Genomic DNA, 12,020 nt, shown 5'->3' with positions numbered 1-12,020 from the left:
AGAAAGGAACACCTCACACAGGGAAGGTCTATGAACAGGACAGATAAAACCAGGACAGTTATTTTCGATACGTTTTTATCTGTAACTTTCGTTTTACTCAACATATTGTTAAAATGTAAATTGTATAATAAAGAACAGGATATTTACTTATATTATCTGTAAAAGAAAATAAAAATAAAAAATAACTAAGTTAAAAAAAAATCTGCCAGGACAGTTTAATATTATGAAAAAAATGGCTGAAATTGCCGAGAAAAGTTTACTTATAAATGAAATATTTTCTCCAAAACAACTGTCTGGCATAATATTTTTGTACGATTATAAAGTTTATGGAATATTTATTCTAAAAATTTATGGTTTAATATTTTTTTTCATCTTTTAAAGGTAAAAAAATCTGCCAGGACAGTAGCCTTTCACGTTAGAAATTTTGTTGAAATTATTTCAAAATCAAAATATAAAATTAAATATCTTCTTCAAAATAAATGTCTGGTAAACAAATGTTACTATAAGAAAAAGATAGATTTAATAAACCAAGGATGTGAATAGTGTCTTACTATACATGTGTACTTTATTATGTGACTGTGTGAATTCTTTTTATTGCACTCAATATGTGACACTTTAATAAACAAATTATTCCGGCGAGTCATTTAATGTATAGCTATAATTAACTAAATGATTTTTGCGGATTCCGGAACTTTCAGTGAGATATAATAGATTTAAATTTGATTTTGAGTAACAAAAAGAAAGTTAACAAGAATTTCCAGCTGAAAATCTAACAGGATTTTGTCACCATGGTCACTTTATTTCAAACATCTAAATAAAAGGATCAACACCGATTGGGACTCTGATAACACTGAGTTAATTGTTAAAAAAAAATATGTATTTGCATACCCACAAGGTTAATCTTTTGTATTGGAAAAAGAATGACACATTTCTTAATTCAAACTGAAAAAAAAACTATAACTGGTAAAATATATATATATGGATTTTTTTTTATTGATTTCTGTATCATTGACATATGATTTCCAACCTAGAGGTGTTACAATGTATGTACGTCCGGTGACCGTGCACCCCACTGCATAAATTAAATATGATATACGTCTAACCTTTATACATTTGAATTATCATACATTTATATTATTATATACATCAGTTTTGTTTTTGGAAGATTTTGTAATTTTTAGAGAAAAAGAATGTTGTAAGAACTGCCCGGTGTTTTTTCCCCTCTTTTGAATACTCAAATTTTAATCAAATTCTGTTTTATGATTATTCAGATTATTAGTAGTTTAACATTAATACGATATATAAAATGTGCCACAAAACGAGGAACCACACGGTCTCCGTTCAATATTATAACCTAATTTAAAAAATAGTTTAACTGCCAAATCATTACATACATAAAGTATATCGCAATTAATCTATTATTGTAATATGTTTAATAAACTCTCTAGCCAATGTAGAAGAAAACACACACCAAGACGCACAGTAAAATGTGCCTGTCACGAACCTATAATTCAGTGGATGTCGTTTGTTGCTGTTTCACATATATTTTTTTTGTTTATTATTTTTGTATAAAAAACGTTAGTTTTTCTAGTTTTTCTTGTGTTTTTTATTCGTTATTTCGTGACATTGCGTTGTGGGTTTTGCTCATTGTTGAAGACTGTACGGTGACCTAAGTTGGTAACTCCGCGCCGTGACGTTGTCTTTTGGTCTTTTGTGGAGATGTGTCTATCTAATTGGAGAACATACCACTTCTCCTAACTTTTATATCATTCTGAAAGGAGGATAACCAAACACTAACACGTTTTAAGTTTAACACCGTTACATTTTGTAAGTGCGATCTAGTCCTAAGTCAGAAGGATGGGCAGTAATTCAGTGGTTGTCGGGTTTTTCAGTGTATCATGATATTTCTTTATTAATTTTTCATTTACTGTTTAGATTATTGATAAATAGAATGGCATTATTTTTCTTCATTTCAGTTTTCTCAATGGCAATCACAACACATCTTGATGAAGAAAACAATTTGTAAATTTGCAAGGTGGCTTAATTATGTGTGCTCGATTTAAGGATACCAACAAGTACTATAGTATGACCGCAAATCTACCAATTTTTAAAATTTAAAGAAATACGGCTAGTTTAGAAGTAACTACGCTTTAGAAAACAGATGTTGGCAATATTAACAGATTCGATACTTTAATTGACATGTATGACACGAATTAAAAAAAAAAGACTTAATCTGTTGTCCGCTATTCTAAATGCATTTATTTTTTAAATAATACACACAGGACAAGCCAATCTATACCTTGACATGATATAATATATTATGGATATATAATACAAATTTGTAGGACAAACTGCATACATGTTTTGATTAACCGACCTAAAGCCGAAAGGTCAAAATGAATTCGTACGAGAAGTTATCCCTAAATTTAGTATTCAGTTCATGTTACAGAGTGTTGTACACGTAAAACTGTGAAATGTCTTGACACAAACTCGGTGAAAAGTTATCAAAAGGTCAATCACATCAAACGAATGGAAAACAAGTGTCATACCCCAGACTTTAAACCTAATATGAATGTATATATATATGGTGTGCGCAAGTGTCAAAATATGTGTGCTATGTCAAGAACGGTAATTTATGTTCAGTAATATTTCAGTTATAATTATATTATCAAAACATGCATTAAAGGCCTTACGGTGACCTATAGTTGTTAATGTCCTTTTGGTCTCTTGTGGAGAGTTGTCTCATTGGCAATCGTGCCACGTCTTCTATTTTATATATAGTTTGTAATTCAGGAGTAAGGTTAGCAACTGCATTCCTGTTAGATAGTTAATTTACATTTCTTTAATCTTTAATCTTTCCAATTTAGATATTCAAGTCTTACAATGTTAATTATAACATAAAAGTCAAGCCTTTGCATGATTAATTTTAAAGTCAACACATGAATAATCAAGTTCATCAAATTAATAGCCAACATTTAAAAACTACAATTATTTCTATTCTGGCTATTCATTTATTTCTTGGAGACTTGTGCTAAAGTGTTTTCTAACAGAATCAAAATGTCTGGTAATTACAAAAACCACAAAGGTAAGTTTTTTTCAGGTTTTTTTCAGTTTTATTGTATCCAGGGACTTTCTATGCTAACTGGACTCGTCTCTATTGATTTTGACTGATTACTAAGCCGCCTGTTTAAAGCTACCACTCAACAATAAACTTAGTTTCGTATCTCTGATATACGAAGCTAGTAGTTATTTGCGTATTTCACAGTACATTGTAATGATATAATTATTATTAGTTTTTAATATAAATTGTTATAAGTGACCAGTCCCGTTAGTATAGAAAGTCCCTGTTGTATACCAAGGTAAATCTGAAACTGAACAATTAAAGTCAATCCATAGTTTTTTTTTCATAATTTCTATTATAAAACACTTTATCCCAGTTATCCCTCCTTTTATCTATGTTATCTCCCCTTATTTGGCAAAGTTGAAAAAAATGAATCAAAACAAACTTGGTGTTTATTTAAAAATTACAGTGGTAAATATGATAAAACACATAATTTTCTTTATTTACATCAAAAGTCTTACACGTGAATTACGTACCACTCTAGAAATTTGCACGTTTCATTACAGATCTAGACTAATCTGTAACTTCAAAATCCAAGATGAAGGAAGACATCCGAGCCCCCCCCCCCCCCCCATGAGGAAAAACCTTCTATTATTATTATCATAACGCATAAGTTGTATGTTTGAAAGGCACAATTATGTATAGATTATTTTAAATACAAGACAAATTCAATCAAATATTAAATTAATCATATCTCGAAAATTATATATTTTGACTTTTTTTCACTTTTTTAGTGACTGCTTTGTTTTAACATGTCCTGGTAGATACAAAAAGGCGTTTTACCTTGGTCAGTTGGTCAACACAATATCAAATGGAAAGCAAACACATTTACTTTAAACTTTAAATATTTTCCAGAACTCAACAGAGAAAATTGTTACGTTTTTTAACTAGAACAAGTGAGACAAAACTAAATGAATTGTCAGTCTATTGAAATTATTGTAACACTTTGTAAGTTTGTTTTATGCCGTAAATATATTTTATAATCGTCAGGGGTGGGTCCAGGTAAGGGCGTAATGGCGTACCTTTTCAATTTTTTTTTTAAATATCGTAATCTGCTAATATTGTATTGAATATGGCAATTTATCATATTCATTACTTAAACATATACTCTGATTTCTTTTTATACTGATTCCCCCATCCAATGGGTGACTTGGACACCTTTTTTCAACAATATAAATCTATACATGAAATGGTTGTTTTGTGTGACACTTCCCCAATGGCTATTCTACATCTACACGGGTCTGGGGGGGGGGGGGGGGGGGGGGGGGTACTCGCTATATATACTTATATGATACCGGGTATGTTCCGACAAACGGGGTTGCATTTTCAGCAAAATTGTCTGAATTTGGTTATGTTTTTTTCTCGCCTTGCATTGGAAGGGGCCAGATTTAACTATCTATAACGGGGTATTTTAAATATACAATGTTTACACTATTGTTTCACATAAGGGTGAATGTTTGGTACCATTAAAACGTTTAAACCCGCTGCAACTGTTTGCACCTTTCCTAAGTCAGGAATCTGATCTTCAGTAGTTTGTTGATGTGGTTTATAAGTGTTTCTCGTTTTACGTTTTTTATATAGATTAGACCGTTGGTTTTTCCCGTCTGAATGGTTTTACACTTTGTCTAGTAATTTTTTGGGACACTTTATAGCTGGCTGTTCGGTATAAACCAAGGCTCCGTACTGAAGACCTTTCCTTAACCTATAATGGTTCACTTTTATGAATTGTGACTTGGATGGAGAGTTGTCTCATTGGCACTCATACCATATCTTTTTATATCTACTCAATTGAAAACAACGTTCAAACATATGATTGCGTTGGATAAAAAACTGCAATTTTTATACGGGTGCATGCAAAACAAATTTATTGGTAAAGGGGTCTAAATACAGCACAAACACCATTTTCCAAAAGACCAAAACAGTGAATATGTATATTTAAAAAAACAGGTAGATATATAAATCAAAAGTTCAGATCATGCCCATTTCATATAACATTTTAACTGAATTTACAACTTCTTCCAAATATTTGATTTCCACATGTTAATCAATACATAATTTAGTGACTGTTTTCACCAATATGTCTATCATGGAGTCTATTAAAAAAAGTCATAATTTGATGTTAATTACATTGTTGAAATTTAGGAGCTTTTGACCTTCCCCGTGGACTCTATATCAGAGCAACTGGAATTACGCCTTCCGTTTATAAAATCCTTGCCTAGGGATATTGAAATGTAAATTAACGCCTTATACCCTAGAATTTGGAATTTCTCGTTATTGGTCTACTGCTGTTAAGATCCATCCAATCATTTTGATATACCATAGACAACTAATGGAGAGAATTCGGCATAAAAAATATCAAACCCTGACACTTTAACTATAACATATACATACTCCAAGTCAGGAACCGTGACATTAGTGCATTTCACAATTATTTTATGTTTTTTAGCCAAAAAGAGGTCCCAAAAAAGACTGTATTCTACGCCCCGATTTATACGCTTTCAAATATCCTGGAAACGCCCCTGATCTTAAAACAACCAAAAGAAGAAATTTGACAACCCCTGACTGTATGTAAATATAAATTCCCAGAATGTAAAGAAAGAAAAACAAAAACTAATCGTCGGCTCTTGTCATCATATCACGTAAATTTGTTTTGAAAGAGAATAATACGTTGTCATGAAAATGAAAAAAATGAACATATCAACAAATGTGTCAATTCATTGATAAAATAAATAAGTCTTTTGTGACTTTTTTAATGTATACCCAAGTACCTCCTTTCCAGTAACATGAACTTATTTTCATGAAATTTAAGTTAAAATCTCGCCAGATGTACACCAAAAATATGCACTTCAATCGAAAGTTCAACAGAAAGCGGCTTTGTCAAGTTTCAATACACATTAACAAAAGTCGTTTTAAGGCAGTATATTGTTCGGGCGCAATTCGATTGTGAAACTCTACATTAATACAACAGTACACAGTAAGGTATATGATCAGGGCCGTAAATTGCCTTCCCTAATTATATAAAAATGTTGTGGACCTTTTTATGCAGAATATGCAATTAATGTACTTCCCAAGAATTCACCTCTTGTTAAATTTATGTAATATTTCAATAAATAAGCGCATGGAATGTATTGAAAATATTTATTATTCAAAGTTAGATAACGTGTGCGGGTAAAGTAAGATTTTTTTATCCTTTGTCCTGCTTTATGACTTTTCAAAAGCTATTATTACTAAGTTTTAGGAAACCAATTTGCGTACTTATATGAAATGCCCCCTGAAGTTGAATAATTTTTTTTTATGGTTTATCAGGTTTTTTGGCTGTCCAAATGGAGCTATTTTACTTCATTTCAGAGACACAATTTTCAAACCTTAAAATGAAAACGCATACTTAACAAAACTTTAATTATCAAATTCAAATTATTACAGCGTACCACAGTTTGTTTACACTGAAAGTTTTATTCGGTTAGGCTTTGTCAAATGCTAAAGGGATTTTTCTGTGCCTGGTCGAATCCAATCTCTTTAGCACTTATATATGCATTCAATATTGCAACATTGTGACTTCTATGTAGATGTATGTGTTGCATAGAGAGACTATACACAATCTGCTTTCCGTCATTGTTCACCTGTTCCATGTTTTAATTGCGTGACATTGCTTTCTAATGCTTGCTCTATCGAATATTTTTACCCAACCTCTTTAATAGACGTAAGAGTAACAATCAGTACTATTAAAATAAAGCATGATTTTAACCATTTGTTTGGGTTTTTTTCAGTGTTTTTTTCTTCATTTTTTCTTTTTTTTCTCGGTTTGCAATAGGAGGCAACTGCCTACATGCCTCTATGTAATTTACGGCCCTGATGATCTGAAAATACTATGCATCGTTAACCATAGCTATGCAACGGATATAGTTTCTCTGAAACAAATTAACAATTAAGACCTTCTATTTTGTTCTCAAGCATGCTGTTCTCAAAAACGAGTTAATGCAATCAAACTTAATTCTCAACACCAAATACGCCTGTTGAAACATTGCATAACATCAGGTTTAATATTATTAGGTTTCCATATAGATCGTTGACAGCTCTTCTATTTACTTTTAAAATACTCCAGTATTTTATTCCTACTTGTAGGTTTAATATTAGCAATTTTGATGCTGGGCTTACTCTGCGTCACAGAAGGTGGAAAGTATTCAAAAAATCCATTCAGATATGTGATGTTCTGTCCGGACGGAGAAGTCCATGACAAGTTATTATCTAATCCCATCAGATACACCTGTAAACCAGGACCAGGAAGGAATGTAAAATGTCAAACTATATGTAAGTAAAGTAAGTTACAACAGTAAAACATCTACGAGCTGGATACACAATTTAAAAAAAAAGAAAAAAAATATATTACCCAGACAGACGACAACTGAAGACAAGAAGAATGTTATAATAGGCTTTTAGGGAGAATGGGATTTGTACAAATTTTGAAAAGCATAATAACAGAACCAACACTGAATTCAAAAATGAGAAATATTCTATAGAAATAAAACTCCTCAAACACACAAAACAAAAGTCAGAACTTTTTGTCTTTTTCGAAGGAAAAAAATCAAACGCTTTCGAAAATTTAACTAACAATTGTTTCTATTCCATCACATTTTTAAGGGGCTTTAGCAACGAGATAAACAAAGAAATTAATTTATGATTTTTGTTTCAATCATTTGTGCAAGTGATAAAATGAAATAAATAATAATAAATAGCATGCAGCCAGTTTGTAAAAAAGGCTAAGAAACATTGCTGGTGAACAATTCACTTGCAAGCGAATAATTTGACCTCATTGAAATCGTAGTCATGTGACCTTCAATGTAACCCCTTAGCTAGAGATAGGTTACGCATGAATTATGCGTGTTCAGTTACTAAACATGCTAAAAGATAAGAATGTCAACATTGAAAGTTAAACGAAAGTAAACCATATGTTTTCCTAATTCGATCCACAAAAACTCTTTCTTATATAGGTAAAAACGATGATTTTTAATCTATGATATGAAATCAAAAAGACCTAGAAGAGGGACGAAAGATACCAAAGGGACAGTCAAACTCATAAATCTAAAACAAACTGACAACGCCATGGCTAAAAAAGAAAAAGACAAACAGAAAAACAATAGTACACACGACACAACATAGAAAACTAAAGAATAAACAACACGAATCCCACCAAAAACTAGGGGTGATCTCAGGTGCTCCGGAAGAGTAAGCAGATCCTGCTCCACATGTGGCACCCGTCGTGTTGCTTATGTGATTACAAATCCGGTAAATAGTCTAATTTGGTAGGTCATGAAAGGGAAGGGGATTGTAGTTACGACGTAAGGAACATATCCGATATCATTTGTGAAACGGTTATTCCATAACGGTCAACCAACTCGTGATGGCGTCCGTAAAATTTACGAAGGGATGATTTCAACTTCACCATTTGGAACTCTTGGTTTAATAGCTTCATTGTAAGCAGCAACCCTCTATCAAGAAAATCATGATAGGAAATGCAAGCACGGGAATATCGTATCAATTGGGAGATATATACCCCGTATGCAGGTGCTGCTGGAATGTTGCTACATAGAAATGGAAAGTTCACAATTGGAAAGCTGAAATCATCTCTTTTGTCGTAAAGTTTTGTTTTCAACCTACCCTCATTGTCAATTTCTAGATGTAAGTCAAGATATGAAGCCGACTTAACTGTATCTGTAGTATCCTTTATCTCTAGTTCGATTGGATAGATGCGTTCCACATAGTCACCAAATTTTGAATTGTTTAGTGAAAGAACATCATCTATATAGCGGAAAGTAGAGTTAAAGGATATTGCTAACTTTTTATCTTTCTTCCTAAGAAGTTCCTGCATAAAGTTCGTTATCTAGTTATATCTATATTTGCGTTTATATAGGGTTAAATAGTGATCGGAGGTCACCTCGATAGTTAATTAGATGGCGTCTTGACTAGAATAAACACGAAATGAATTGTAAAATATTTATTTTTGTACTTTTTAGTACACATGGTACATGTATGTTATAAATCACAAAAAAAATTGACAGCTAATCCCCCTTTAATAACATTAATTTGTTTACTATTTGTTGTAGTTTATAATTTGAAAGGATATTTTGAATGTCCAGCAAAAGGCTTTATGAGTGGCTTTGAGTATACTATTGGATATGGTGAGAACATTCGTTGCTGTCAGGACAAAGGTATATAAACATTCTAAATTAATAGTGAAAATAACACATTTTAGCGGCACAACATAAATACAATGGTCGTAAATGGGTCGTTGTGAAAATTGAATATATGATATTCGAGATATACATGTGAACATTGTTGACCGAGTACAAGTGACATCACCAAACATTCCTAACCGAATGTGAAATATTCAAATGAAAGCCTTTTGTTATCGAGCAAAGGTAATTCTTCAAGTAGAAGCACACACAGGAATAGAAAACTAAAACAAATGGAACGTCTCAAAGCAGAATTTCTACTTATATAGCAATCACTTAATGACTTTGGTACTAGTTTGTGCCCTATAGTTTATCAAAGTTAAATTATTGACGTAAGTTGACCATGTCAACCATTGTCCGAAGTTTATGACTTGTTTGTTCATCTTTTACTTTCAAACAAAGATTTAAGTAGTATTTGTTCTATCAGAAAGTTATTTGACCAAAGAAAGTTAGTTTGACCAACGTGAAGTTTACTTGAACTAAAAACTGAACATGAAAATAATATTTGTAACATCAGCTATGTCCAATATTTATGTCAAATATCTGTCACAATAGATGGTTAGTCAGCTTTACGCACTTAAATGTAGGTCTCATCGGGGTCTATGCGTGATGCGGGATTACCGATTTTTTGTAAGCGTGACACGTGAAAGTCAAATCGTTGTGTCGTGAAAACAGGAAAACAGGTCTAGCGGGACCCGGGAAATGACAAAAAAATGAGAATTGCTTACGTACATAGTATAAAGTGGGATACGGGAATCTGACAAAACAGTAAGCGGGATCTGGGATTGGAACCCCCAACAATGAGACCTCTTAAATGCACGTACGATTATGTTCTTTTTAACGATCTTCACTGGCTATAAAAACCCCCTCGGTCGGCTAAATGCACGTATAAAAGGTCAAGAAAAGAACTGTCGTATTCTCAAACAATTTCATAAGTATTTGTAGAAGGTTATCATATTACAAACATTTAGATTTTATAACAAATATTGCAGATATCACATACTCAAAGGAAGACTGCACAGTACAACTTAACAATGATTTGATAAATGGGCGATCATACAGAATATCTAAAGGAAAAGTGATGGTTGGTTCGAAAACCTTAGATGGCGGGTGTGTATGATTTAATGCATTATATCGTTTTATGTATGAATGAATGAATGAATAAATCTTTATTTCCTCCATGTATATGAAGACTTTGCGTACAAAAAGAAAACAAGTAGTTATTTACATAATAAACTAAATATCATACATTTATGAGATAATTTATAAAATACAAATGAAAAAAAAAACAAAAAAAATGAAAAAAAAACAAAAAACAACAGCACGAACAATTTTAGTGTTATCATTTTAAAGATAATTAACATGTTTAGAAATAAAGGTATGACAAATATACAATATAAACATACAAGATGATACTAGTATACAAACGTCATCAGTTACTGGCCATGGGATATAAAATGCATCATCTGATTGCAATATTGAGGAGGAGGACAGGGGTAGGGGAGACAGGGAAAAAGGGGGTAAGAGAAAGGAGAGAGGGGTGGGAGAAAGGAGAAAGGGGGTAGGAGAAAGGAGAGGAAGGCTGGGAGAAAGGAGAAAAAGTTGGAGAAAGGAGAAAAAATAAAATATCTCTCCTTTTAAAAAAATTTCTAATATTTCAAGAAAAAATATCTCAAAAGGAGATGTTTTATTCTAATGGGAGAAAGGAGAACGGGAGTAGGAGAAAGGAGAAGAGGAGTGGGAGAAGGGAGAAGGGTACCCCCCTGTCCTCCCCCTCAATATTGGAAGAGATTTTTTTTGTATAAGAACAGATTACTACATATTAGAATTTCAGCTGATTGGACTGTAATAGATAAACACAAAACATGCACGAAAATATTTATATGAATCTCAAGTACAACACTTACATACAACCTTAAATATACATTTGCTTGTCATATGTGTTACAAGGTCTTAGTAGTCGGTATTGTCTGGTGAATATTAAATGTACATATTTAAATACCTCATAAGAAATGAGGGGGGATAGGACCTTTATCGGGACTCCGGGATCGGGTGTTTTTAAGCTTGGGATTTCGGGATTGACCCTTTCAGGATCCGGGAATCCTTTTTTTCGGATTTCGGGACGTAGGGATTTACTTTATTTAAATTCGGGACCTCGGGATTTCGTTTTTTAAGTCCGGGATTTCGGAATCAGGACCCCTCCTATCCCCCCTCAGAAATGAAAAATTAGTCGAACTACTGTGTAGATAGCCTGTCAACACTTGAGGGTGTTAGTTCCAATTCCACATGTGGAAGGTTCTCTGGCCTCAGGTTTTAGTAATTTCCATTTAAAAAAAATTAAACATGGTAAACATGAATATAATTTTTGATACATATATATTTCAGGAAAACCTGGTACAACACGGAGTGCTCATTTCGCCCAAAAAGAAAGTATTAAAAGAAAAAAAAAATTCTACCACACCAAAATAGTTTGATCGTACAAACTGTAGTTCTTTTTTATTCATCTATGCAAATGAAATAAAACAATTAAATTCACTTGTCTATGAGTTTGCGTTAAAAATTCAGGATTAATGCGCTTCATAGTACACTAATTTAAGAGTTATTTTGGTAGTACCTGTGTTTTCAAGATCAGAAATTTCATATAAGACTTTAAACATTGGTTGAAAATT

General features: G+C 32.4%; 1 protein-coding gene across 2 annotated transcripts; it reads left to right on the top strand.

Moving 5' to 3' along the window:
* Nucleotides 1–2,941: 2,941 nt before the first annotated feature.
* On the top strand, nucleotides 2,942–11,880 carry LOC139482022 (uncharacterized). Of its 2 annotated transcripts, none has more exons than XM_071265659.1 (5): nucleotides 2,942–3,064; nucleotides 7,244–7,429; nucleotides 9,223–9,327; nucleotides 10,344–10,461; nucleotides 11,737–11,880. In XM_071265659.1, the coding sequence occupies exons 1-5, from the start codon at nucleotides 3,058–3,060 to the stop codon at nucleotides 11,786–11,788; spliced, it is 468 nt and encodes a 155-aa protein (XP_071121760.1). In that variant the 5' UTR covers nucleotides 2,942–3,057; the 3' UTR covers nucleotides 11,789–11,880. The 2 variants fall into 2 exon arrangements, with proteins under 2 accessions (XP_071121760.1, XP_071121758.1); XM_071265657.1 differs by having other exon boundaries at nucleotides 2,951–3,085.
* Nucleotides 11,881–12,020: the final 140 nt, after the last annotated feature.

This window comes from Mytilus edulis, chromosome 7 (genome assembly GCF_963676685.1).
Source record: "Mytilus edulis chromosome 7, xbMytEdul2.2, whole genome shotgun sequence".
In the NCBI taxonomy this organism is placed as follows: Eukaryota; Metazoa; Mollusca; class Bivalvia; order Mytilida; family Mytilidae; genus Mytilus; species Mytilus edulis.
The sequence above is the reverse complement of the archived record's forward strand: the minus strand, read 5'-3'. Positions and strand labels throughout refer to the sequence as shown.

What these genes read in the sequence shown, in the direction of transcription:
- LOC139482022 (XM_071265657.1), top strand. Translation starts at nt 3,058, where the DNA reads ATGTCTGGTAATTACAAAAACCACAAAG. An exon ending in TAATTACAAAAACCACAAAG is followed by an intron (nt 3,086 to 7,243) that starts GTAAGTTTTTTT and finishes TCCTACTTGTAG; the next exon opens with GTTTAATATTAGCAATTTTG. An exon ending in TGTAAAATGTCAAACTATAT is followed by an intron (nt 7,430 to 9,222) that starts GTAAGTAAAGTA and finishes TATTTGTTGTAG; the next exon opens with TTTATAATTTGAAAGGATAT.